Source organism: Emydura macquarii, unplaced genomic scaffold (genome assembly GCF_026122565.2).
Source record: "Emydura macquarii macquarii isolate MOO-44397 ecotype Brisbane River unplaced genomic scaffold, CSIRO-AGI_Emac_v2 contig_2846, whole genome shotgun sequence".
Classification (NCBI taxonomy): Eukaryota; Metazoa; Chordata; order Testudines; family Chelidae; genus Emydura; species Emydura macquarii.
This window is the reverse complement of record NW_027132983.1, coordinates 2,261,318-2,288,464: the sequence shown is the minus strand read 5'-3', so window position 1 is coordinate 2,288,464 and position 27,147 is coordinate 2,261,318. Positions and strand designations below refer to the sequence as shown.

At 38.0% G+C, this 27,147-nt stretch overlaps 1 protein-coding gene across 5 annotated transcripts; it reads left to right on the top strand.

The window, feature by feature from the left end:
• Window positions 1-304: 304 nt before the first annotated feature.
• On the top strand, window positions 305-26,799 carry NEK4 (NIMA related kinase 4). 5 transcript variants are annotated; one of them, XM_067568042.1, is made up of 17 exons: window positions 1,713-1,973; window positions 6,322-6,588; window positions 8,127-8,324; window positions 9,494-9,601; window positions 10,633-10,787; window positions 13,168-13,309; window positions 14,279-14,698; window positions 15,806-15,859; window positions 16,484-16,624; window positions 17,445-17,585; window positions 17,996-18,062; window positions 19,434-19,540; window positions 21,501-21,589; window positions 22,299-22,504; window positions 24,694-24,827; window positions 25,641-25,737; window positions 26,193-26,799. In XM_067568042.1, the coding sequence occupies exons 1-16, from the start codon at window positions 1,881-1,883 to the stop codon at window positions 25,731-25,733; spliced, it is 2,415 nt and encodes an 804-aa protein (XP_067424143.1). In that variant the 5' UTR covers window positions 1,713-1,880; the 3' UTR covers window positions 25,734-25,737; window positions 26,193-26,799. The 5 variants fall into 5 exon arrangements, 4 of the variants coding, with proteins under 4 accessions (XP_067424146.1, XP_067424144.1, XP_067424143.1 ...); XM_067568045.1 differs by lacking the exon at window positions 1,713-1,973 and adding an exon at window positions 305-551 and having other exon boundaries at window positions 25,641-26,799; XM_067568041.1 differs by having other exon boundaries at window positions 1,714-1,973; window positions 25,641-26,799.
• Window positions 26,800-27,147: the final 348 nt, after the last annotated feature.

Sequence of the window (27,147 nt, the reverse complement as noted above, 5' to 3'; positions counted from 1 at the left end):
AAACAGGAGTTAAACATTAAGCAAATGGGGAAAAAGCAAATACCGAACTTTTGAAGGTATAGCAAAAGTTATAGAAAATGATTTACAAAATCTCTATGCAAAACAATGTTTTAACCATAGTTAAGATTGAAAATATAGTCTCTCTACCAAATTAACATTTTTACATTATATTTGATTGACTGAATAATAAAAAAAAAAAATCAAAATATCCATTACGGTTCTAACACTAGCCTGACATCTGCACACATGCATTCCAACCCATCCTCCACCTATTCCTGCTCATTTTCCACATGCAGGCCCAAACCCCAGCGTAGTTGTATTTAATCCTCCATGGCTTTCTTCCATGCTCCTGCCCTTCTGCTGTTGATTCTCTCATGAGCAGGAAACACTTATAACCTTATCCAATGCCTGAGGTTGCATGTTGGTGGACCAGGAATTATGTAATTAAATATAATTCATATAAATAAATGTGGAAAGAAGAGGAAGAAGGAGCATTCTCCAACATAAGTGATGAGCAGATTAAGCTGTTTGGATCCTGAGATAAAACCAGTGTAAGTACAAATTTACATTTTAGATCCCAGTTCTAAAAATACTTCAGCACATACCTTATTTTGAGTGTGTGAAAAGTCAGGTTTGTGCTTAACTGTTTCTGGGGCTGTAAATTCTCAGATATAACTCGGTGTTTAATTTAGGATTTTTGTAAAAGGAAAAGATTCAACTTTAAATGTGAGTGTAAAGAAATTTTGTTGTTGTTGTTGTTTTTTAAATTAAGTACATAGATAAATTACAACCTAAGACCAAGATATACAAAAATGGTTGCTTAATATCAAGATTCTATATCTGTATTTAGATACCTAAATAAAATGCCTAATTTTCAGAAATTCTGAGTGTACAGTAATCCATGCTAAACTGCTGGGTGCTCAAAATATGGACAAACAGGTACATACTTGCCTAACTTTAAGATTTGGGGGCCTGTCTAGAAGGCAGGCTTGTGTGTGATTTCTGTCATGTTTCCAAAGCCTCCAGCCTTTCATTGCCGCAGATGAAAGGGGCACTGAAGAGAAGCGAGGTTTTGGTTTTGGAGGGCTGTTTTTGGTCATATGATGAAAAAAACCTTGGCTTCAAGAGCAGCTATGATGTAAATTGCAGGCTTTCAATTTCCCACCCTAGGCAGGTCTAGCTGGTACCTGACATATAGCTACTTGATGGGCTCCACTCCTGCTGGGCTTGAGGGGGAGCTTTGCATGCTGGGCCTGTCCCCTGGTGGGGGGGTCCACCACACCCTGCAGGCTGGGCCCTGTCGCCGGGGTGGGCCGCACGGTTTGCTTGACTTGAGGCCAAGTGATGCATGCTGGGCCTGCTGTTTCTGGACACTCAGCTGCTCTGAAGGAGGGTGCAGGAGGCCCATGCTGCTCTCTTCATTTGTGTCACCCAGGAGAAGACAATCTGAGCGGCCTCATTTGGGCAGGAGACCCGGGGCCTGGGCTACACCAGTAGGCTCACTCTAGAGAGGCTAGCAACAGGCTCCATCTTGGGACAATTTCAAATTCCAAGATGGCTGCCTAACTTAGCCGCAGCCACCCTATATCCAAGATGGCCGCCTGGGAGGACGCCCACAGCTGTAATGGCTGCTTCGGTGACTGACGGAGGTTGCCCACATCCAAGATGGCCGTCTCAGTGACGTAAAGAGCTATACCATAGAGAGGGAGGCGGCGAGCTTGTTTACGTGCGGTGCTTTCTATGGTAGAGGGAGGCGGCCCATGTGGATCTCTATGGCAGCAGCAGTAGTAAAGTTCTGGAGGCGCCCGGGCAGCTGAGCCCTAGCGGCTCCGGCCCCTTGTCCCGCGCCGAGCACTGTGGGGCCGCCGGAGGCTGGGAGGATGCCTCTGGCCGCCTACTGCTTCCTGCGGGCCGTGGGCAAGGGCAGCTACGGCGAGGTGGTGCTGGTGCGGCACCGGCAGGACAACAGACAGGTAAGCGGGGAGCTGGCCGCGGGAGGGCTCCCGTCTGCCCCTTCACTTCCGTGGACTGCGGCCGGGCGTCGAGTCCGACCGTCGCCTGAGTCCCGGTGTGTGTGTGTGTGTTTGTGTGTGTGTGTCGGGGGGGTGCGGGTCCTGGGAAAGCAGCGGAATCTGTTCCCCATTTCTATGGGGCGGTCTATGGAAGCAGGTGAGCATGGCCGCCCCCCGACCATCCCGGGGTCTTTGGAGAATGGGGCCAGGAAGCAGGGGAGCCTGGTTTCCCCCTTTCTATCTCCCTGGGCTCTAACTGAAGTAGCTGATTTGGGTCCTTGTCCAGTTCCTTGACCACAAGACCATCCTTTTATTCCAGCAGTGCCTCCAGAGTTGATCAATGCCTGAGTCCATGGCCCCATTTAGCCTGTTGTGCAATATGGGATGGCATTCCTTCCTGACCCTTGCAAGAATTTATGCTCTGAAGCATGGAACTGTTATCATCTTTAGCTCAGAACATATTACAAAGATTATCACTCACAAAATTGTCCAGCAATGGTGTTTAGTGCTGATCTCCTGGATTATACAAACTGTCTACAATAGTATTGAAAAAGCTTATCTCCGTCCAAATGAGGGATAAAATGTTGATAAAACCCTTGTTCACTATGTTAAAATGATACCTCAGACCAGACTTAACTGTTTAACATCTTAAATTGTTGGTTTAATCCCATCATAATATTTTAAAAGTTATTAAATACATAAAAAGAAGTTTAAAAATTCAATATTTAAAGAATTAAGGCTTTCATTTTAATGATTTCCTTTTCTTTTGGTTGTATAAGGTCTTTCATAGGAACCCACCCCCTCTGCTTTGACAGTCCTTTGGATGGTATTAAAAATGACATTAACTGCCCTTTTCAGGTTAAAATAGATGGTTTTGAGGTATTTTAATCTGTTCCTTTAAGACAAACTCTCAAAAAGGGGAGAAGAATTACAAAGATAGAAAATGCAGCTTCTGTGTCTGGTGCTGATTTCCACTTGCAACCCATTGCTGGAGAAACACAGGCACACTACAGGTTATATCAGCTGCTCCAAGACCTGGCAAACTTTGCCAGTGTTGATTGTAAATCATTGCTCTGAAGGTATTGTTTTAACATGCCCCTCTGGTCACAGACTCACTGAATGGTGTCTTGGCTGGCTTAGACAGAAGAAAACAGGAAAAATAAAGTGGGGAAGGAAAACTAGATATGAAGGAGTAATCAACGATTCATGACTCCTGGATAAATAATATCCAAGAAGAGGTGTAGCATTCTCATCCTATTAAAATTAACTAATCAAAACACATTGTGGTGACTTCTATTATAAACATTTCCCCCGACTTCTAGAATCTGTCTGTTCTTTACCATGGCAGCTGTTGACTTTAGCAGGAGCCTTGAGTCCTTACCACAGTTCTTTTAATCTAAACAATCCAGTTTGTACCATAGTTTGTCTTTAACTTTTGCTTACTTTCACAAAGTATTTTAGGAAGCAGACTGATTTGGGAATGTTGATATCTTGGACAACTTAGAATAGTGGCCTTTGCACAACACTATATGTTGTGTGAAATGAAGTATTATTACCTTTTTTGTTTTAACTGCACCTATTTTAATTTTCTTATAGTGTCTTGTTCTTGTATTATAGAAAAGAGCAAAAGGGAAGATCTGATCAGTTTTTACTCTCATTTACTACCCCTGTAATTTGTACGTGGCTTGTTAACTATTGCAGATGAGCACTAGGATAGATATTAGGGATGGTCAAGAATGCAAATTGCAAGGATAATACACCAATTAAATACCTACATTGAAGAGAATATAAATGGTGGCATTTAGATTTAAAATTATAATATATGCAAAATTTTAAGTTTCAGTTCTGTGCATTTGAGAGGTGGAGCTGAAATATTACGAAGTTAATATATTCTGTGCCCACATCAAAGATACAGTTGCAGTTGGTCTATTACATGTTAAATGGATGGCTACTTCTATTTTATCTCCAACACTACAACCAGATCTACACTACAGACCTATATTGGTATAACTACATTGCTCAGGGGTGTGAAAAATCCCCAGCCCTGAGTAATGTAGTTATACCAACATAGCACTGTCTACATTGGGGGGGAGGGGTTATGTTGATGGGAGAGCTTCTCCCATTGACATAGCTACCATCTCTTGGAGAGGTGAATTAACTACACTCACAGAAGAAGCTCTTCTGTCAGCATAGTAGCTTCTTCACTAAGACCTTGTCTACACTAACATTTATGTTGGCAAAGTATTTGTCGCTTATGGGGTGTGAAAAATACACCCCTGAGCCACATAAATTTTGCAGGCGTAAGCGCTAGTGTGGACAGTGTTCCGTTGGTGGGAGACACTCTCCTGTTGACATAGCTACTGTTGCTCGTTTAGGTGGTTTTATTATGTCTGCAGGAGAGATCTCTCCCGCTGACACAATGCGGCTACACAAGCGCTCTTACAGCTGTACTGATGCAGCTGTGCTGCTGTAAGTTTTAAGTGTAGACTAACCCTTAAGCCCTATAGCAGCTTAGCTGCACTGGTGCAGCTGTGCTGCTTTAGTGTTGTATGTCAAGACAAGCCCTAGACGTCATAATTAGTTTTGCTTTTTTCCCCATTAGAAATTGCTCTACCATGAACCACAACCATGTACCCTTTTAAGAGATGAGGAGTTTATCTAACATAAAAAAGTGTCCTGAATCAATGTGCTTTAAATTCTGAGGTAGTGTATTTCTACATAATTTGTTCTCTGGTTAAGTAAAAGGGCATTCTTCATAAACATCAGTTAAGCACATTGGACTTCTGTTATCAGGACCAACTTTATAAGTGAGCTACCTAGACAGTCACCATGGATACTGACATTTGGGAGGCATCATTTGATTTGTAGATAAATTTGTACATAAATATTCTTTAGTTGTTGTTTTGCGCCCAAAAGCTCCAGTGAGGATTGGCGCCATACAGATGCACAGGATGGCACAGTCCCAGCCACAAAGAGCTTATGACCTGAAACCATTGCAATGAATGAATGTAACAAACAAGAAGAGAGTAAGGGAGGAGAAAGGGATCAATAATAAATAGGCACTTACATACATTAAATATGTTTAGCGCTTTAACTAATTTATCTGCTGATCATCAGCCATCCATAATAAAATTCTTGTTAATAAATTGAAGATTCCCTATGACTAAACTGAAATTGGCAATTTAGAGACCAAAATTGACCAGCTTTCAAATCTAGATGTATAAATCTCCAAATGCAGATTAATGAGGAATTAAATAGATTTAGGGCTGGGAGTGACATGTTCTGGCTGGCCCCATCTGATTAAAGGACTGACAAAGAAAGGTTTAGTTTAATGTCAGTTGTGAACCTGGGGAGTAACCTTGATGTACAGGGAGTCACAAATGTTAGTAGTTTATACTTTTATCTGACTGGTCTAGAACAAGTTTTAATTGGTAGAAAATTATTAATTATACCTAACATTTTAGTGTTCAGAGAAAAGTATTCTCTCTACCTCTGACCCCCAATTATGTTTCCATCAGTTCCATTTCACTCACTGCTGGAGATGTTTTTTCTTGCCAATATATGTCTTTCTGTCTTTGAATGGATTTGTGTGCTACAAATAATTTTTTGTAGTCCCTTCTGCTATGGAGATCATTCACCACCTTCATCTTTTATGAATATCAATAATGAGGACTTTTAATAAAAACTTTGAATTATAGAGGTTTTGGTTTTAGCCACCTTCTGCTCTCGTGCACATCTGATCTACGTTTCTGGTACTTTGTAGTACAATACTGTTTCCCTGAGCTTAGTCAGTTTTCTACAGAAGTAATCTGCTTCCACTCAACAGGCCACTTTCCCCCAAACAGAGGAAGATTAGCTACTTTGAGTTTTTTTTTAATTTTCTGTAGTTTAACAGGTTTAGCTTAGATGCCTTTGGTCTATAAACTCATTCCCATTTTTCTTAGGTGAGTATAGATTAAGGAGTTACATAATTAAAGTGTCAACCTTTTGAGAATAATTCATGTCTGATGTATAGAAAAATATTTCAGGATCAGGAGGCAAGCATTTGTCAGCAATGGCCAACTGTTTACGACTAGGGAAAACCAAATTAGTGAATCATATATTTCAACATTTTGGTGAGTTAGCCATATTTGTCCAATTTTTACAACATAATGAACACTATTAAATATAACTGTGCTGGATAAATTGCAGCTTCCATATAAAATTATATATTTTAAAACATTGTTTTTTAGATTTTTAGAATTTGCCAGTGTGTTTCAATAGTAACTTGGGTGTGTTCATTATAAATCTTCTTTTTTTCTCTCTGCAGTATGTCATCAAAAAGCTAAACCTTAAACATGCATCCAGCCAAGAGAGGAAAGCAGCAGAACAAGAAGCCCAGCTGTTGTCTTGGCTGAAACACCCCAACATAGTCACCTATAGGGAGTCTTGGGAGGGGGGAGATGGCCTGCTATATATCGTCATGGGCTTCTGTGAAGGAGGGGACCTATATCATAAACTTAAAGAGCAGAAAGGCAAACTTTTACCAGAGAATCAGGTGGTGGAATGGTTTGTTCAGATTGCCATGGCATTGCAGGTATGAATATTCTGTAACATATAACTTCTTAGTTTTAAAATAAATAGGTCTGTTTTTCCTTGCTTTCTATTAAAACCCTTCTCAATTTCAGTTTTGGTGTGTTAAAATTGCTTACAGATTGATAGTGTCAGAGTAAGGTAGCTATATAGAAAAAGGGCTGCTGTTGTATATTTTACCTCCATCTCTTCAGTCTGGTAGACTATTTATAAAAATTGTCTATTGATTATAACTGAAGACATGGCATACTGTGATGTGTCATTGCCACATAGTGACATTATGGTTGGCAGTTAATTGTAATTGTAGCCCTTAACTAGAAACACAGTTCTGAACAAGATCATATAAGCAAGTTTTGTTCTAGTAAAGGAGCTGTTTCTGTTATTGGTAACACTCTGTTTTCAGGGGGTTTGCAACTTAATGACAAAAATTTTCTCTGTGCCAAAACTTATCAATAACATCTTAAAAATTAATTTTAACCAGGAAGTGTGTGCACAAAAAATGTATTACTTTCAGAAGTACTGTATTTTATTCCTGTAATAAAATAGCTTTTTAAGTGAAAATTTCCAGACCATTAACTTTATTTCTCCCAGAAGCTGCTTCAGTCTGTTGCATTTTAAAAATGTGAAGGGAATCAAATCACAAAAAAGTCATTAAAATAATAAGGGTTTGATTGAAAGACTATAGTGAGGAAACTAGGATGTTGGAGTGAAAATTCTGTCTTTAACTTGCCAGTGGAACTTGTTGCCATGGGATGTTGTGAAAGCGAAAACTATAACTAGGTTAAAAAAAAGAATTAGATAAATTCATGGAGGATCTGTCCTTCAATGACCATTAGCCAAGATGGTCAGGGATGCAGCCCCATGCTCTGGATGTCCCTAAGCCTCTGACTGCCAGTTGCTGGGACTGGATGGCAGGGGATAGAACACTTGATGATTGCCCTGTTCTTTTTGTTCACTTTGAAGCATCTGGCATTGGCCACTGCTGGAAGACAGAATACTGGGCTAGATGGACCTTTGGTCTGACCCAGTATGGGCATTCTTATGTTGTGGTTAGATTATATACAAATGTCCACAGCAACAGCTGATGTTCCTAATCATAGGCCTAATCCTGCATTTCTTACTCAGGCAAAATTCCCATTGACTTCATATAGTCCTTAGTAAGGAATTTTGTCTGAATTAGGACTGCAAGATTGGGTCTGAAATCAGTTGCAATATGAAGAGACAATGGAGAGTGAGTTAAGGATTGATTTTCAGCCTTAATTTTTCACATTTTGCTCCTATTGGGTGGTGAGATTTTTAAAAACTCATATAGGCAGATTATACTATAGGTGTGTGTGTGTGTGTGTGTGTGTGTGTGTGTGTGTGTGTGTGTGTGTGTGTGTGCGTGTTAATGTCATACCAACCTGTTCACGTTAAACTGTAATTCATCTCTTATATAGTGACGTGTAGTTTTGTTGCATTTGTACTTTTTCCTTTTTGACTCTGGTCAGAGAAAAGAACAAATTAACTGTTTAACTTGTTTGTTAATATTTTATTTTTCAGTATTTACATGAAAAACACATTCTACACAGAGATCTCAAAACTCAAAATGTTTTCCTGACAAGAACAAATATCATCAAAGTGGGAGATCTGGGAATAGCCAGAGTGTTAGAAAATCAGTATGATATGGCCAGTACGCTCATTGGCACACCTTATTATATGAGTCCTGAATTGTTCTCCAACAAACCTTACAACTATAAGGTAAAGTATATTGATGCATATATTGGCCCCACTATGTTAGTTGACTTAAGGAAGCCTTCAACTCTGGGAAGTTTATATAAACTTATCTAGAACAGCAATGTGAGTTCAATGTTGACTCACTTACCTATTAACCAGAGAGCATTACGATCTTGTGTGTTATGGAAGTATATAGAGACTCTGTAAAAAGCACTTTTTGGGGACTCCTGATTAACTTTTGCTGCGTGTGTTTTACTTTTAAAATTGCTATTATGTATGTAATAACGAATATTACAATAAAAAAATAAACATTTATGAGTATGGAGATAAATATGTAAGGGAAGGTAGAGCAATATTAAAATATACTCATAGCCTATACAGTCTTTTAAATAAATGTACAGAACTATGCCCCTCTGGTGGTTAAATCTCAGCTTTAGGCTAGATGTACCAAAAACGTGAACTAAGGAAAAACTTTCGTTACTGTAATTAAATATAGAAAGACTTCCAGTTTTCTCCAAGCTGCCAGCTGTCACTAGTGGGTAAACTGTTTTCGCGTGCTCATGTGCATGCACGTGCATTTTAATGCTCAGGTTCTATATCCTGATTCATGTGGGTGTGCTGCTGCACGCTTAGAGCTCCATTGAAAGTCTGGAGCTCTGCATGGCCGCAGCAATCTGCATGAGTAGTGCACGGTGCAGCATTGGGACTTAAACATTCTGGATGTAACTTCATAATTTCAATCCGTATTTTTCACAGGTAGCTTATGGCTGAGTTTTCAGTGAGATTTAATGATATGGCAATGATATGAAGGAAGAAGTAGTTTCAGAATTCTATGGAGCTACAGGAACTCACAGAAATTTTAGAGACAAGCCAATGTTTGAAATCAGGATAATTTTTTAATGATCTGTAATTCAGAAACAGACTAATTTTCTTCATGCTTCGCAGAAAAACTCTCCTTACCCTTCAGAGTAAACGTGGCAATACTCAGGACAGACCAGTTTTGTTAACTGTGGCTGCAACCAAAAGTTTATTAGTGGAATTTGGTGGTGACCTTAACTGTGGTGGCTGCCAGCTCAGCATAACAGTCTGTTCCTAATGGGCTGTTCAGGAGCATATTATCTACTTTTTAAAAGTAAACTTTCCATATTGCGTATGAACTGCTTATGCTGATTTTTCTGGTTTTCTTTTCACAGTCTGATGTTTGGGCTCTGGGCTGTTGTGTTTATGAAATGGCCACACTGAAACATGCCTTCAACGCTAAAGACATGAACTCTTTAGTTTATCGAATTATTGAAGGAAAGGTAAAAGCTGATCTAAAGTTTGTTTTTTGGTTCAGTGAAAACATTTTGGACATATGCTACAGTATGAAGACCCTTCTGATATAGATACTCAATCATGTTCTTAAATACAAAATCTGTATATTCAAACCTGTAGTCCAATCTTGTGACTGGAACTTGAGATAATTGTTTTCAATCAAAAGTAAGAATTTCAACTCATTTGTGTGGTATTAGTATAAAATTTTGCCTCTGCACATTGTGTGATGGTAACACTGCATCATCCTGTCCATTCTAATGTTTGGTGTGAGATACGGGTATCTACTGATGTAATGGCAGATCTGGAAAATAGTTTCTTTTCAAGATCTCACTAGAATTTTCTTGTATTCACCTTGTGCAGCTAGTAGATTGGAGGAAATAATTCACTTAACCCCTTAGGGATATAACTCTTCCACTTTTAATTTTGACATTATGCAATGAATCCTCTCACTATTCAGATATACAGTATTTTCTTGTTTGGCATATACAGCTGGATTTCTTTAGCTCAGTGTTAGTCCTGTATTTGGTTTGGCATGTTATAAAACAAACTTAAATCCTAATCTTGAGCCATAACAAAATTGTTTTAAATAAACTGAAGGTTCTCTGTGACTAAATTTTTGTTTGCAAATCTTAGAAAGCACAACTGACCAGCTTTGAATACCTTGCTTTAAAATTTCTGAACCCATCTTAACAGTTGGATCTTTCATCAAACTTTACGTAAGCCTCTGTTCAGTAAGATACTTAAGCACTTGGCTGATTTTAACCATTTGAGCTGTCCTATTGACCTCAGTGGGACTACTGCATTTCAAGTAAGGGCTATGTTTAAGTACCTAGCTGAATCAGAGAGAGCCCTAACGCTCAAAAAATCCAGCAGTTCCTGTAAGCAAATGTGTTAATGATTTTATTGCTGTATATTGACATCATCTGAATGTCTAAAACATTTAATCAGATTCATATTATGAACATTAGTAATCCATTCATTCCCATAATCAGATTTATCCTTTCAATACTCTTTACAGCTTCCACCAATGCCAAAGGATTACAGCCCACAACTAGCAGAACTAATAAGAACTATGCTTAGCAAAAAACCTGAAGAAAGACCTAATGTGAAAAGCATACTTAGGCAACCGTATATCAAGCACCAAATATCTCTGTTTTTGGAAGCCACAAAGGCGTAAGATGTATTTAATTTATTATGGTTTGAGAGACTGATTGTTGAGTGTAATGTTGTAATCATTATTTAACGATCTGTGCTAGATTTTGGAGCAGGATGGTGAAGTTAGTTTTGCTGTGTGTAACTACAAGGTATGGGTAGAAATAGTCTTTTGAGATTGTTTAGGGAAGGAATTCATTGAGAACTATAACAGGAGGCAACTCAGAAGATGGAAATTTCTATTAAGCCTATGTAGAAGGGAAATGGATTTGAGTTTGGGATTGCATATTACTTTCAGAAAGTAAACAACCCACCTGTTGTTCTTTCACTTAGGTGAGTGTTTGGAACCAGCCACACAGAAAAGTTTTGCCTGATTAAATGTTAGAAATTGTATTTGGCTGCCCTTATTAATGAATCAATGTTTCTTTTTATAGAAAAGCTAAACACCTTATACTTCCTACAAGTAAAATTTATCCATTATTTGAAAAAATAATTGGCCACGTTATTTGGTTCATGTCCACTGTTGATTTTATTATGTTGTAACTTGTGAAAAATGAGAGTATGGATTACTCATTAGAGCATGTGACTGGTACACCCCAGGTTTTCTTCTTAGCTCTGGGACTTAGAATCCTTAGACAAGTTGCTTAACCTCTCTGACTGTCAGTTTTCCCCATTTATAAAATGGTTGTGATAATATTGATCTATTTAACAGAAAAGTTGTAAGGATTAATTAATATTTTTAAAACAATCAGATCCTCAAAAGACAAGTGCTATAAAGGGCAAAGTATTGTGCGCATACACAATTTTAAAGTGATGTGCCATATAGATTGTTCCCTGATTAACAATCGTATTTAGAAAATCAAAGGTTGTTCTTTTATTATTGACAGCCGGAGAATCCCACTGTAATCCTCAATTTCATAAAATTAAAAATCTAAAGTAGTTTGGCCAAAGCAATGGAGAGACCTGGTTTTGGGATCAATCTTGAGACTCTCAGCACTAGTAAGGTTGACATCTCTTGCAGCTGTGATACACTTGTGCTATGGGATGAAAAGAAAACAGCTGCATGAGCGTTACCTTTCCACCAATGCACAGAATTAGGGTATGTATACATGGTTCACCAGGCTTGGACTGCAGAATTGCGGTGTAGACTTTGAGCTCAGGCTGGAACCACAGCTCTGTGACCCTCCACCTTTCAGGGTCCCAGATCTTGGGCTCCACCCTGAGTTTGAACTTACACAATGCAATTTGATATCCCGGTAGCCTGAGTCACAGGAGCCTGAGTCAGCTGACATGGGCCAGCTGCAGCTGTTTAATTGCACTATAGGTGTACCCATAGTGTCTGTTCTGAAGAGTCTGTTTGCTCATCTTTCTGACTGAAGGAAGAACATCATGCACGCTTAAGTAAAGGGGGAAGTCACTTTCAGATTGGGACAGGAGAGGCCCTGTGGAGACTGATCTTTATTCAGTCAATGAGAGAGAGAGAAAAAGCTTGGGTTATGGGAGGGAGGGTGTTGAATAAAGAGACACTGTCCCCAGTTGCTGCATTTATCCCAGTTCATTTATCTTGTATTTAAATAACAAAATAAAAAAAAGTACTGCTTTTCTCCTGCTGGCTCTTTGACCATTCCAGCGTAGATGGACCATAGTGAGCTCACAAGTTTAGAGGAGATAGTGGCAAAAATTAGAAACGATTCTGTGACATTTGAAAAAAATTACAGATCATCTGGTTAATAGACTCTGCAAATTCCAAGCTCTGTAGTAAATCTGTGCTTGGTGCTTACTCTGAACAGAAAAGTGAGATAAAAACTGACAAATCCAAAGTATAGATAAGAAATATATATCTTCACTTGCATTTCCTTATCAGTCTGTGCTAAGGCCACTTCATCACATTTGAAATCACCAAAAGACAAGTTCCTTTTGCTATTTGCTTGTTTTTAACTGATGTTGAACAAAAAAGTTTATTATATAATTTGTCATCAGATTTGGTTAACCACTTTATTGCTCCAGGATATGAGACATGGTGGCAATAAACTTAACTGGCAGATATTTGTGTCCCCAAATTGGTAAGCCTGACTGTCTTCTGCTTTGTACATTATGCAGTCATTTACACCTATACCAATTCTACAAAGTCAGTGCAGTGTACCACTACCATTCTAACTTTGCACATCTGAAAATGACTATATAAGATACAAAGCAGAGAAAGTCAATCCCAGTGTTTAGTGCTTCAGATAGAAACTCTGTAATCAGTGGAAATTTAAAATATTTTCTACAAATGTGAAAGGGTTGGATTCTGTAACTGGATGGCATCTATTTAATAAGATAGTCTAAACCACAAACATCTTAAAATCTTTGCCCTTAGAGGGTGAACAACTTTTTTTGTTGTTGACTTTTTTTTTTAAAGAAAAACAGCCAAAAATCATAAGAAAATATCTGATCCTACACCCAAAAGTGCTGCTTCTGTGGTTTCAGTGAAGATTGAATCTAATAATGGAAACATCACACCCCAAAAACATCCCCCTGAGCAAGCCAGGAAATATAGAGCTGTAAGTTACATTTTGCTAAAGAATACATCTTGTTTTTTTAAATATTTGTATAAATATTCAGTGACATGATATAAAAATATATTTTGAAATGCTTTCTGTTTTCCTAATATATGCTTATTTAATAAAACCATGTAAGCTGCCTATGAAGAGGGGAGAAGAGCTGTATTCGTCTACTTTTGAAGCTAAGAAAATAGCCACAGATCAGTAAAACTAATTGCAATGGTCTTTACTGAAAGATACTCATGAAACATTATAACTAATCCTTATTCTGTGGAACTGTTATGTGGATTTTTTTTTCACCTTACAGTTGGGTCAGTGAACTTAAGCTTTTGCATGTGGCACAGTCATGTTAATGTTGTGACCCTGTATACCTAGCAGAGTCTCTGAGGTCACTGGATTAACTGAAATGCTGGCAAATGTTTAACGACAGACAAATGTTGACAGTGAAAATGTTTGCTGTAGCTTGTGACTAGAAAATCGATTGTACTTATTGGGGAAGATTGCTTGTTACCAGAGATGAATACATTACAATGGTCCAAACAGATGTAATCACAAAGATGAATCACTTGCCCTCTGTTCATTTTCTGCACTGTTTGCCCATTGGTGTTAGTTTCAGATCTTGTTTTAACATTGAAGCCTTAAACATGTGGTTTAATACATCTTGGAGAGCTGCTAGGACCCTGTTTACCACATGTGGTCATAGGGGCAAAGTGGGTGCATTGCTTATGGAAACCAGAGTGTTTGGAATATGCTGTCTGTTGACATCTGAAGTGCCAAGCTTCTCTTCAGACTTTATAGTTTTATGAAAGCCATTGTTATAGCACTGTATTGATGTTTACAAATTGTACTTGATTATGATTTTGTTTTATCATCACTTTATGTACTGTCTGGTACTACACAGGTGATTTCTTTGAGCACCTAAAATAGTCCTCACAGGGTAATTCCACTTGGGGTTTCTTTTAACTACAGAACGAAGACACACATTTAATCAAAGATAAAACTTTTGAAATTCATCCCTCAGAGATACCAACTGCTGAGCCTGAAAAAAAAGCAAACAAGAATGAGAGGAACAGCACAGGAGTTTCCATAGCAACAATTAGCAAAGTGGATATTGATATTTTACCATCTGAAAGGAGGAACTCTAAAAGTGATCACTTACTACAGGATAACAAAGCAAGGCATTTAAGCATTCCTAATGAAGTAGAATGTAAAATAACATCTAATGGTCCACAGACTGAGGAAGAGGCACTACAGAAAAACTCAGAGCCAGGATCTAGAACTGAAAATGTGGATTCTAAGCAGTTTGCTGTTGATGTCGCAGATGAAGGTGATGACACTTTGAAACTCCTGCAGCCTGTCTCAAAGGATCACATGCAAAATGATGACCAGGTAATTATTTAATTCTTAAACATGCTTTTTAGAAAGTTGAACTAGTGGATGGTTTGTGGAAAGAACAAAGCTGAATAAATGCTACCTTTCAAAGTAGGGCACTGCTGACCAGGCTCTTGGGGTGCTGAAGCAGCTAGAAACCCTAGTATCCCTGCAGCACTGCTTCCATATGAGACAAAGTCTGGGGCTCGAACCTTAATCATCCTTATTGCTGTTCTTGCTTGGGAGCAAAAATTACCTGCTTCCACTTGTGAAAGAATGAGGCAAGAAAATGCTTGGAGCTCCTGAATCCCTGTTCCAAGAGGGCTATTATCATTTTCTCTCTCTCTCTCTCCTCCCCTCCCCCCCCCGTGTGTGTGTGCGCGCCATATTCAGCCCTAATTCGGAGTGGGAACTGGAGGAGGAGGAAGGGAGAGTACGATGGAAATGGAGTTAGAGAAGGTGGAGGATGGTGGAAGAAAATATAGCGGAAGAGACTGAAGGGAAGAGGGGATCTAAAGGAAGACAGGAGGGGAAAAGAAAATTATTCAATGGAGATGTGATTACAAAAGGGAAGAGTGAAGGAATAAACAGGAAATGAGACTACAAGAAAGGCAAAACTTTGGGAAGTGGGAAAATGTGAAGTACCCTGGCCTTCCCTCCCTGGCTTCCAGGGTGCCTGATCTGGGAGGTTGGTGGAAGCAGAAACATTGGCCATTGCCCTTTCCCCTGCACTCTTCAGCACCTGCAGCCAAAATGATTGTCTCTTACATGGGTATGTGGGGGAAGTAGGTAAGGGGCTTCTTTGCCCTCATCTCTCTCTAATGCTCATGTACAGGGCCAGCAATGTTTTGGCTCTTAATGAAAGTATATTAAAGTAAAATACAAGCGATTTCCCTATTATGTCTTGTGCCTTGGATTTAAACAGTAGGTTTGTCCTGGGTGCGTAGCTGTCATTTCCATAAATTATACATAAGGACACTGTTTCATTTAGTTAGTGATTCACCAAGCTCTGTTCTAGAATGAGACTTTTAAAGCCTGTCGTTCTCATGTTATTAATATTTACACTTTACCAAGCTTGCTCTTATTTTAGTTTGTCCATGAAAATGTAGTACCTCCTTATTTCAGAGTTTGGACTCCACTGAAAAGTTACTAGCATCATTTGCTCCTCTCATCATTCAAGTAAGTGTTCTAGCATTATAGTTCTGCTTAGTTTTTTGGCTTTAAAATAGTGATATTTCCTTAAAGGGAAATCTCAGATGATGTTGTCTGGTGACTATCTTTCCCCCAAGAGTATTTGTTTTTTGGAGTAGGATTATTATTACATTACAATGAGGGATTTTCTGAAGTCGCTATTAGGATGGTGTAACACATCTGAAATTTTGCTAACGTATTTGTTGTTAAATACTAAAACTGGATGTATTGCAGTATTATGGTAGAGACTTAAGTGTACAGAACTTGTGAAATTTATTTATGCTTCCCTATGCAACTGTAATATGCTAGGTGTGGTGGGAAGCATAATTTTGAATATTCTAACTTCATTGTATTTAAAATGTCCATTTTATAGCAAGGGTAATGTAGTCTTGATTTTTGTGTTTTCTGTCTGTAGTTTTAAAGATAAAAATAAGAGATTGCAGGCATTTTTTTCAGACTGACAACAATAGATGTTTATGGTGGTTGTGATTAAGAAAAAATCCATAGGATCCAAAGGGTTAAGTGGCCTTAGTCGATATGTGCAAAAACAAGTGTACATTGGAATCAGGAAAACACATGCCTAAAGATTAGAAAAATATTTTTACTTTTTAGGGTGAAGCGTCTCATGGAAATCCAGGAGTTCAGGAAAAAATCACTTCTCACTTACAACCTCATAGCTCTGTCTATGAACCTTCTCTCTCTTGGCAGCGACGGCAGAAGAAAAGGGAGCTAGGTGAAGTCTGTTCAGAGAAGGTGCAGATGAATAAAAAGTATCTGACAATCTGATCACTTAAAATGACAGTGAACTACTATCTTAGTTTCTTCCCATCCTATAATAAGATTGTAACAGTTTTTAAATCCTTTCCACTATTTAAACCATCTCCAGTCTATGTATAATAATCTCATTTCATACACATCTATAGAATTGCATTTATAACAAAATGAGTAACTTTGGGCCTTGGAAATATACTTTGGGTGCCTTTTGTCTAAGAATCCCAAAGCACTGTATAATCAGTAAGCCCCTCAGCACTCAGAGTACAAAACAATAATCCTCCTAGCGTGCATAAGCAAATTAAAGCACAGAAAGATTACATGACTTATTATGATTACAGTAGTACCTAGAGACCCCAACCAAGACTGAATCCTTATTGTACTTGGCACTGTACAGAACACCTAGTGAGAGACCGTTCCTACCCCCAGAGAGAGCTGACAGTCTAAATAAACAAGAAAAATGAAAGATTGGAGTAAATGAGTTTGACATAGAAGCATAGTGAACAGTGTGGTGGGCTTCATATGTCATGTTAGTTCCATGATTTTTTGTTGTTTTGTGTGGGGTTTTGTTGTGAGGATGTTAGCTAAATGCAGACATAGAGGAAAAGGGAGAATATGGAAGTTAGGGAAAAGTGGAGGGGGGGACACAAGAAGGCAATGGTAGAATTGCAAATAGGACACAAAAGTCGTGACTCCTAGTCCTGGGTTGTTAGATTGTTGTGCTTGCAGTTCTAGATCTTAGAGCATTTTAATTTGTTGAGAGAAGAAATGAGACTGTAACCACTTTTTAATTCTCTCTAAGTTCAGAGCAGTTGCTCCTCGGCCCTTACCTTCTCCTCCTGATGTGAATGTGAAGACAACATACAGTACTGCAGATCAGCATGGCACTGAAGTCACAGAGTCTGTAAATAGGTCTAAAAATAATGAGAAAGAAATGTCAAAGGTTTGTACTGAACATTTTATGTGCATATTTATTTTTGTCATATTCTTACTATTTCTTCTGAGCAGTTTGCTCCAAAAGCATGTGGGGTGGGGAAAAGAAATGTATAGCGGCTATCCTCTGTGATTAAATTTCTCTCTTGCATCTGATTGATCAAGTGAGAGGATGGAAAATCATCCCGTCTTTCCCTTAATTGAAGTAGGGAGGCTGTCGGGTCCTTTCTTAAAGGAATTAAGTTTGTTGATCAAGATCACTATGGAAAAAATAATACAACACATGCTGAACTGCCTGAAAACTTTAGTTAGTAGTCGTCTTTTCCAGGTGTATTTGAACAGAACTTTTATTTCAAATATGACAGATTGAAAAAACCACCATGACTGCCACTATTAATATTGATTTGATTTATTTTAAAGGATCGACCGCTGTCGGCAAGAGAGAGGAGGAGGCTAAAACAATCCCAAGAAGAGATGTTTCCTTCTGGTAACTTTTTTTTTTTTTTTTAATATGCTAATTCTTCTACAGATGCAGTGAGATGGCTTCTCCCTGGAAACACTAAAGTCTTGCAATCTGGTATTTAGTATTAACTTCCTAAAAAAGATGTATTTGAAATGTAGCTTTGATGTTAATAGGAGCTTTTATTTAACACAACTTTTTTTTTCTAATGCTCGTTCAGTAGTGTTAATGGTGGTAATGTGACGTTTCCACAAGAAATGGACTTTTCAGTTAGAAGCTTCACTGTTTTCTGTTGGCTGGTTTTTGTCTGGCCCTGATGGTATGCTGACAAGACAGACTAAAATACTTTACATAAGAACGGCCAAACTGGGTATGACCAACGGTCCATCTAGCCCAGTTTTCTGTCTTCCAACAGTGGCCAATGCCAGGAGCTTCAGAGGGAATGAGCAGAACAGGAAATCATCAAGTGATCCATCCCATCACCCATTCCCAGCTTATGGCAAACAGAGGCTAGGGACACTTCAGAGCATGGTTTTGCATCCCTGCCCATCCTGTCTAATAGCCACTGATGGGTTTAATTCTTGCTTGAACCCTGTTATAGTCTTGGCCTTCACATCATCCTCTGGCAAGGAGTTCCACAGGTTGACTGTACGTTGTGTGAAGAAATACTTCCTTTTTTCATTTTAAACCTGCTGCCTATTAATTTCATTTGATGACCCCTAGTTCTTATGTTATGAGGAGCAAATAAAACTTTTATTTACTTTCTTCACACCAGTCATGATTTTATAGACTTCTATCATATCCCACCTTAATCATCTCATTTCCAAGCTGAAAAGTCCCAGTCTCACTAATCTCTTCTCATATGGAAGCTGTTCCATACCCCTAATCATTTTTGTTGCCCTTTTCTGTACCTTTTCCAAATCCAGTATTTCTTTTTTGAGATGGGATGATCTGCATGCAGTATTCAAAATATGGGCATACCATGGATTTATAAAGAAGCAGCATGATATTTTGTCTTTAAATATGTCACCAGTGCCCACTTTGCAAGACAAGATCAAAAGGTTCAGAAGCAGAATTAGTTAAGGAAAATGAGTTTGGTCTTGTTCTTGTCATTATCACAAAGCTACCATGTTACTAGATTATAGGCAGTCTCTGCTTGAGATGCCCTGGACTGGAATACCAGGTGGTGGTGAATATAGTAATTGAAGTGCGTTGGCAGAGCTTTGTGGAAAGGCCCAGTTCAGGACTGGAATAGCAAGGGACGGTGAAAGCCAGAATTAAGAGTCATTGGTAGAGAAGTATGGGGAATTAGCAGAGCATACATCTACATTCTGCCAGATTTTAGTTTCTCCCTTGTACATGCTCAAAATAAATGTTGTAAAAATGTCATCTTTCTAGTGCCTGCAGCAAGACGAGCATCACATAGTGCGGTAGTTGAAGCAAAATCACTTGTGGAAAATTGTATTAAAGTTACTCAGTCCTCATCAGATCCCAGTATTTCTCAGGTAATCTACGTTCATCTGCTTTTGAAATATTTAAATGCAGACCAAATTTGAGTTGAAAAATAAACAAAAAGAACTTGTATTACAAAATATAACGTGCTGTAGTACATGTAGAGTTACTTCCTGGCCAGTAAGAATGCACAGCTATTCTGAAGCTGTTGCTGCAAAAGACATTGGGTACAATAAGCACCAATAACTCAGCTTTTATGTTTGGTATGATCAGTTTCTAATTCAGGTCAATTCACTCAGCAGAGGCAAAGAATTGAATGAGTCGGTTAACTTGACTCATGCTTTGATAAACAATTTCATTTGCTGTCCTTTGGAAAATACCCTGAGGTTTGTTCATTCATATAGTTGGATTGGTTCATCTGGTAAATTTGCTTAAAACACATGTTATGGAACCTGTGTCATTTAAAAGAACAAACAAACAAACAAAAATACACAATTGAAGGAAAATAGTAAATAAATCTTAAAAAAAAGAAAAATCTGCCATTTGAGTGGGAACACTCAGTCAGTTAACAACAAAACAATCCCCCAACAATAATTTTCAGGCTAGTAGGTTACTTGGATTACTTCTAATACTGTTTGTCTACTGAGGTTTGAAGATTATTTCTCAATTTGTAGTTATATTGGCTAATGCATAAAGTTACATGCTAACAAAAATAAGTAATTGTTAAATCAAACACTAAGACTTTTTACAGTGGAAGTGATTAATTTTCATTAACATGTTCATTGCATAATTCATATATTGCTTTAGTAAAATCATGAATGTGTTTTAGTATACAAAGTTGAAGTTTTTTTTAAAAGCACATTTCTAAGTATGGATTTGAAAGAGTTCCAACAAAGATACTTAAGTGCCAGACTTTCACAACGTTGCTTTCTGCATGTTCATGTAACTATCCTCAGCCTAATCGTTTGCAGGGACAGTCTTTTTGCATGCTATTGTGTGTGCAAATAACATTGACATGCAAAAACCTCATCTGCACATGCAAATCAAGGACAGATGGGTTTAGTGCATATAAATTATATTTACATATGCTAGTAATGTACAGCTTTTGCATGCTGTGCTCAGGATTGAACACACAAAATTTCAGCGACACAAAAGAAGAGTGGGTTGAAGCACCATGGAAAATTTTTGGGGACATTGGAGAGTTAGAAAAACAGATTAAAAATGTTTACATATTTACAATTTATGTATACAAATATTTATATAAAGACTGATAGGTTGTGGTCTGAGAACAATGGCTCTTTTGAATTAGCTATTCTAAGTCATTAACTGAGAATTACTGAGTTAAAGTATAATTTAAATGTTGATTTTAAATGTTTTCCTCTAATATGATTCTGCACAATTGTTCTAGGTTTCTCATGTTTGGTACCATTGTGTTTGTGGGAGAAAGGGCTTTTGAATGAAACCCGGCTCAACACATTTCCAACAATATTGTACTATCAAAATTCCCACCAACTGGAGAACCTGGGGCTGGGAGATGGTGCGGGGAGCGAGTCCCCCCCATCATACCACATAGGGTGACACCACTGAAATCATGATTTTGTAGATTTTTATTAATCAAATGACACCTCCTTTACCTTTCTATCATAAACTTGCCAATGAAATTACACATGGTCTCAGACTAAACATAGCACAAATTGCCTGACTTACAACATAGGCTCTCTAACATACTTGGGAAAGCATTTGGTATAGGTGGTAACAGCGCAGTTGAGGTTCAGTGCCAGTTAAATGAGTATATGATGAGGTGTATGTGCTTTGACTAGCTTGGAATTAAATACAAGAGGCTTTTAAGTGTTACTTATAAAGTTAAATTGTAAAAATGTGCTTGTTGAAGCTTATTTTATCACATACTTCAAAAAATCCATGCTTATAGTACAACTACTGATTCAATAAAAATAAATTTAATTAAATGCCTAATTCTACAAAGTAATTTGGGTTTTTTGTTATCTGTAATAGAAAAAAAAATTAATCCATTGTCTGTCTGATGATGAGCTAAGCTCTTCCACAAGCTCCACAGATAAATCAGATGGAGATTCCAAGGAAGGGTAAGTGTTTTCTTTCTTGCCTAGAGACATTCAGTAGTCACTTATCTGCAGTGTCAGTACCTTATCTTGCTTTCACTTGACGTGGAACACTGTGTGTAGAAATGTTTCTAAAGATGATGCACAGTGGTGTTATGAAGAGCTACACAGTGAATGAATCAGATGCCTGTTGCTCTTTTGTGACAAACACTTCCTAGTCTACTGTGTTTAACTTCTTTGTGTATGTGGCTGCTATGCCTCCAGTTGTTGGCATGAATGCTTTCCAGGAAATTGATCTTTCAGAATCAATGAGAGGAACTAGTGTGTCTGGAAACCTTAAGCATTATTAGTTGGAAAGTTGCTAACACGGTTTTCCTGACATCGTGGATTCAGTTGAAGTATTTACCTAGGATCTTATCTATGTTTGGCATCTTTCTTAAAAATCTTCTTCCATTGTACTTCCACTGGTGGTAACGCTACTGTAGATTGGATGTTGGTGGCTGGCTGGTTTCTTAAACTTTGGTGTTAAGCCTTGCTCAGTGCTGAGGTTAGATGAAATGATGCTAAAAGCTCCTATGCCTCTTCTGCATTACTATCACCACCAACGTATCTGCATAGCAAGAAGGATTTAACAGATTGCCTAACAGGGCCTGTGTAGATCACAAGATTATGGAAAGTAAACCTTGACTGCAAAATGGAGATTAGAATTGAATTATTTTTGTTCGTTTTCTAGAAAAAGCAATACAAATGAAATGAATGATTTGGTACAACTAATGACTCAGACACTGAAAATGGATTCTAAAGAGAACTATGAACACCCTTCAATTCTAACCCCTGCATCAGAGTTCAAGCTTCATAGAAAATACAGAGACACTCTGATCCTACATGGAAAAGTATCTAATGAACCAGAGAGATTCAAATTTGAAGAATTTCCTTCAGGTCTGTAGCTCTGTTAATGCTTTAAAATAGTGGCTTTCAAACTGTGGTCTACTGACCACCAATCGTTAGCAGAGCACTTGCTGGTGGTCCAAAGAAAGCTGGCTGATGGTCCACGAAAAGCTAGCTGCTCGCATGGGACTGGTTCTCCTTTCTTCTAGCTGTTAATCACAGGAAAGCAGCTAAGAATAAATTATTTTCCTAATATCACTTTTCCACGTAAGCAATTGCTATAGTTGCCACAGGGATGTTATTTGCTTGACAGTTGGAGAGGAGGTGCTCTATCCAGTTGTGAATGGAAGAGAAAGGTGGTCCGTAAGGTAATCTGTCAATATGTGACCCCACTATGAAGTTTTAAAGTTTTATGGTTTTGGATCTTAAACAGTTAAAGTTTGTAGATTTCAATATCTTAAAATACAACTTTAAAAGGTCCAAATAATTTGGTTGCTTTAAAACTTTGCAGATCACCTTTAAGGCTAAATCTTTAAATGGGACTCAACTCAGCATCTAAAAATCTGGGGCTTTGTGTAGATGCAGGAGTCCACCTGCACAGATCCCATCACAGAATTGGGGACTCATTTTGCAGCTGCAAGTAGTTCTCTAATTTTGCACCAATAAATGCAGGTAAATCATCTTTTGAAATTCGGCCTTCACAAGAGTGGTCATATTCTGAAAAGCTACTCTATAAATGGCATCTTAAGAATTGTTTTTGACTTTCAGGGTCCATTCTACACTGGAATAAAAGACGTGTGGCATGGCTGAAGTTGGCCCAATCAGCTGACCCCGGCTTGAGGGGCTCAGGTTGCAAGGCTAAAAATTGCTATGTTGATGTTCTGGCTCAGGCTGGAGCCCAGGCTCTGGGACCATCCCCCTTTTGCAGGGTCCCAGCGCTCAAGCTCAGTTTGCAACTCAAAAGATGGATGGAAAAAAGTCAGCTTTGAATCTGAAATTCTCAAACTGTTTTTCCTGGTTCATGTGTTGTGAGTAGTAAGGATTCTAGTTAATTCTCTTTTGGTGATTGACAAAGCAAAACTGAATCAAGATCAATCTCCCATAGTTACGGTGGTCCTGCAAAGATAACAGGAGTAAAAATGTAGTGAAAGCTCTCTATAGTTAGGAGACATGACTCTGAATATACAGGGGAGCAAATTTGGTCAGTGAGAAATGACTTTTTACATAGTTAGTTTTTCTCACCATAGCTGCACTTTAAAATTTATAATAGTGTGGTGATCTGCTCAGGTGTTTTACAGCTGCTGTTACTAGTAATGGAAATCTACAACCAATTTGAAGGTGCTGGTGTAAGTGCTGTGGCTTAAATTTTCTTAAACTGCAATCTTCTCTGGTTAAATCAAGTCCTTTACTTTCACATGTTAATGCAGAAAGGGGATTTAGGGTGCTAATACAATATGATGTCTTTCAACCTTAAGTCATTGTCTTAAATCCAGCCTGTGTCAGTAGTGACGATCTATTAATTTTGGATGACTTCAGTGTCCAAAGTAAAGTCTTGGCAGTTTCTGTTTTGGTTCCTAGTGAAGATCTTCCATTATCATAAAACTACATTCATCAGTGGGATCCCTTGTTTGCAGTTTAAGCAGAGAAGTGAAGGATTGAAAGGTCATTGAAGCACATTGGTGGAAGACAATATTACTGCCCGTGCTATTCTGTCCTATGTATAAATACAGTACTTACTGAACTTTTACATTCATTTTGTTTTTCAAATGTAAAGTGGTTGAAGTATTTTTTACCTTCTATCAGGATTCTGTATATTATGTGGCTGTGAAACTTGTTGTAGAATCCACTCTTTGCCACATAATTGTTCTTCAGAACATCAACTTCATTTTTAAAAAACATTTCTACCATTATGACTAAAAAGAACCTTCCAAACATGATCCGAGTATTCACTAAGACAGTGATGTCTTCCTGAGCCTGAAACTCTGAACCCGCCAAGACCTGATTCTGCAGACTGCATCTGTATGGACCTTGCACCTGTATAGGGGTCCAGTAGTCACCTACTATGACCACATTTAATTGAATTATTGCTGATCAGAGCCATCCAGATCATGTGCCAGTTCCACAGCTCTAAACCACCTCCCATGTATTTGCTGGTACAAATCACTCTAATCTTCCAGTAAATATAGGGTGATTGTTAATATTGTCAGTGTAAAAGTAATTAATTGTATTACTTATTTTAGATGTGTTATCTGGTCCTGAAAAGATTAGAAGAATGGTTGAAATTCTGAGGTCTGATGTGGTACAAGGGCTGGGAGTGAAACTTCTGGAGAAAGTGTATGACATCATGGAGGAAGATGATGAACTGAAGAGAGAGGTGAATATCTCTCCTACATACTGTAGTCAGTTGTACTCATTTCTTTTCTGTTCCACAGAAGGCTAAATGGGATTGTTTTCATTTTTATACCTTGAGAAACTGGTATGATGTAATGATATAGGTGCTGATCTTGCAAAGACTTAAGCACATGCTTAATTGTTTGCAGAATTAGTATCATACTCGTGTATATTGACTAAACAAATTACCATGTTAAGCAATGTGTAAGAAGGGGGTGGCAGCCTTGAATTCTTTGATCCTAGTTTAAAGTTTATAGCAATGCCATATACCCTTATCTTCAAATTTGGAGAAGGTACAAGAGATTTGAGTATTCTGACATTAATCTATTAGCATATCTCCATTTTGTATTCAACTTTGAATGGCCAAATTCTGTCTTCAAATATACATGCACAGCTTCCAATGAAGTCAGAAGGTGTATCCAAAGGCAGAAACCAATTCTTAATATTCCTAATTAATGTAGATGAAGTCTTAACAGATCTTAGCTGTTTCCATGCAAAACTTGGCTACAAATTATTGTGCAGACAAGCTTAATCAAAAAAGGTTCAAGTTATGTTAAATTTCACACCTTTTAATTCTGGAATTTCGTGCAACCTATGGCACTTTGGAATAAGCTCTTTATTTGAGCTAACACTATGATTGTGTTTAAATGTTATCCGCTCCCCTTTTGATCGGTCAGACTTTTTATGTGACATTTTTATTTAAAGGTGCTTTGGTATCCTCAGTGTAAGTCTCTCAGATAGCAGCATTCATGTTTCTAATTAAAAACCAGCTGACTTTTTCTTTTACGCTCAATAGTTGCACTTACGGGCGCAAATGGGAGAGAAGTACACAAATTACAGTGTGAAGGCTCGCCATCTGAAGTTTCTTGAAGAAAATGTGAAGTTTTGACCAGGTGACTTAACTGGACCTTTCTTGCCCTACAGCTGTTAGAGGAAAGCAGCAAGGACCTAGTTTTAGAGCTTGTCCAGTAGACTGAATTGTCTCCATGTTCTTTATAGACTAATCTTGTACTTATATTTACCCATGGATTTTCATATCTGGGAAAGCAGGTAAACTGGACTTGACAGTGTGGAATGCTTATTTGCCAGTGCACAGCAGCAAATCTTTGTTACAGCATTAGTTCTAGTAACATTTTTTTATATTAAAATGTGAAACAGACCACTATTTTCTCTACAGAAGAGAAATTTTACATTCATTTGAATTTTTACTTTACATTGAACTTGCCTTTTGGTCTTATACTTACTAAATGAGTGTTTTATGGGTATGAAATTATTTCTAGAATATAAGTACTAAATTCTGTAAGTAAATTGGTATAACCAGATGATTTAGTTCTAATTTCTTTTTCAGAAGAAGGTTGCAGTCATACTGCAGGTCTTACTACACCAAGAAGTGACTGACTGGGAACATTTGCTAAGGTTGTGATGTGGGATTATTAGAATTTTATAATGTACTAAAGTTAAGACCTAAAGCTCAGTTTGGCATGGAGAGGTGATTGATTTCTGTAGCTGCAAAAACTCATTGCAGTTTCTATAAGTGGCTTAAAGTTAAAACAATATAGTTTAAACAATTTATGATACAGTAAAAAGATGGATATACTCCCGACTCTGAGCCCTGGGACATCTGTAGAGCTCAAGTTCAAGGTTTAGATGAGAATTTTGTTTTCTGCAACCAAAACAAATTCAAATTCTAATTCCTTTTAGGAATAACCATTAAAGACAGACTGCATATGTTCAGATAAATTGGTGTGTTTAATGTACCATTTCATCTGTCAACTTGTCTTATAGCATGTTTTTTGTATGCTTTTGTTATGTTCTAATATTTGATGCCTGAACATGTTTTGCAGCATCCGTGTTCTGAAGGTTTGTAAATCTTAAGATTTTTGTAAAGGGATAATTAAATCATCAAGGATATCTGAATTTCGTAAAATAAACCCTTATTCAGTAAGTCTGCAAAATGTCCTGTTTCCTTAACACACCTACATAGTATTCTGTCCTACAGAATAATAGCTTATGTAGAGAAATGCTACAGATTAGTAGTGCCCATCATCAGCACAAAGTGCACTAGACTAGTTGATTTCTTAAAAGGGTAGGAGGCTCAACTCAGTTGTTTTCCACATCCACTGCAGCTTCTACATCCCCTTCAGTCCTACTATTCTGGGCATGTCCGGTTTAAATTGACCTTCAGGCTAAGGGAGCAAAATTACTTTTAATACAGCAAAGGTTGGAGTGTTGGTACTGAAGGTGATTTGAACACCACGAGTGCACGCTAAAGACCACAGAACTTCTTGCAAGAAGAGGCAGCA

Excerpts from the sequence above, each read along its gene's own strand:
- NEK4 (XM_067568042.1), top strand. The coding sequence starts at position 1,881 with ATGCCTCTGGCCGCCTACTGCTTCCTGCGGGCCGTGGGCAAGGGCAGC. Across the intron at positions 13,310-14,278 it reads AAGCCAGGAAATATAGAGCT|AACGAAGACACACATTTAAT; the intron begins GTAAGTTACATT and ends TTTTAACTACAG. Across the intron at positions 16,625-17,444 it reads GTGAAGTCTGTTCAGAGAAG|TTCAGAGCAGTTGCTCCTCG; the intron begins GTGCAGATGAAT and ends ATTCTCTCTAAG.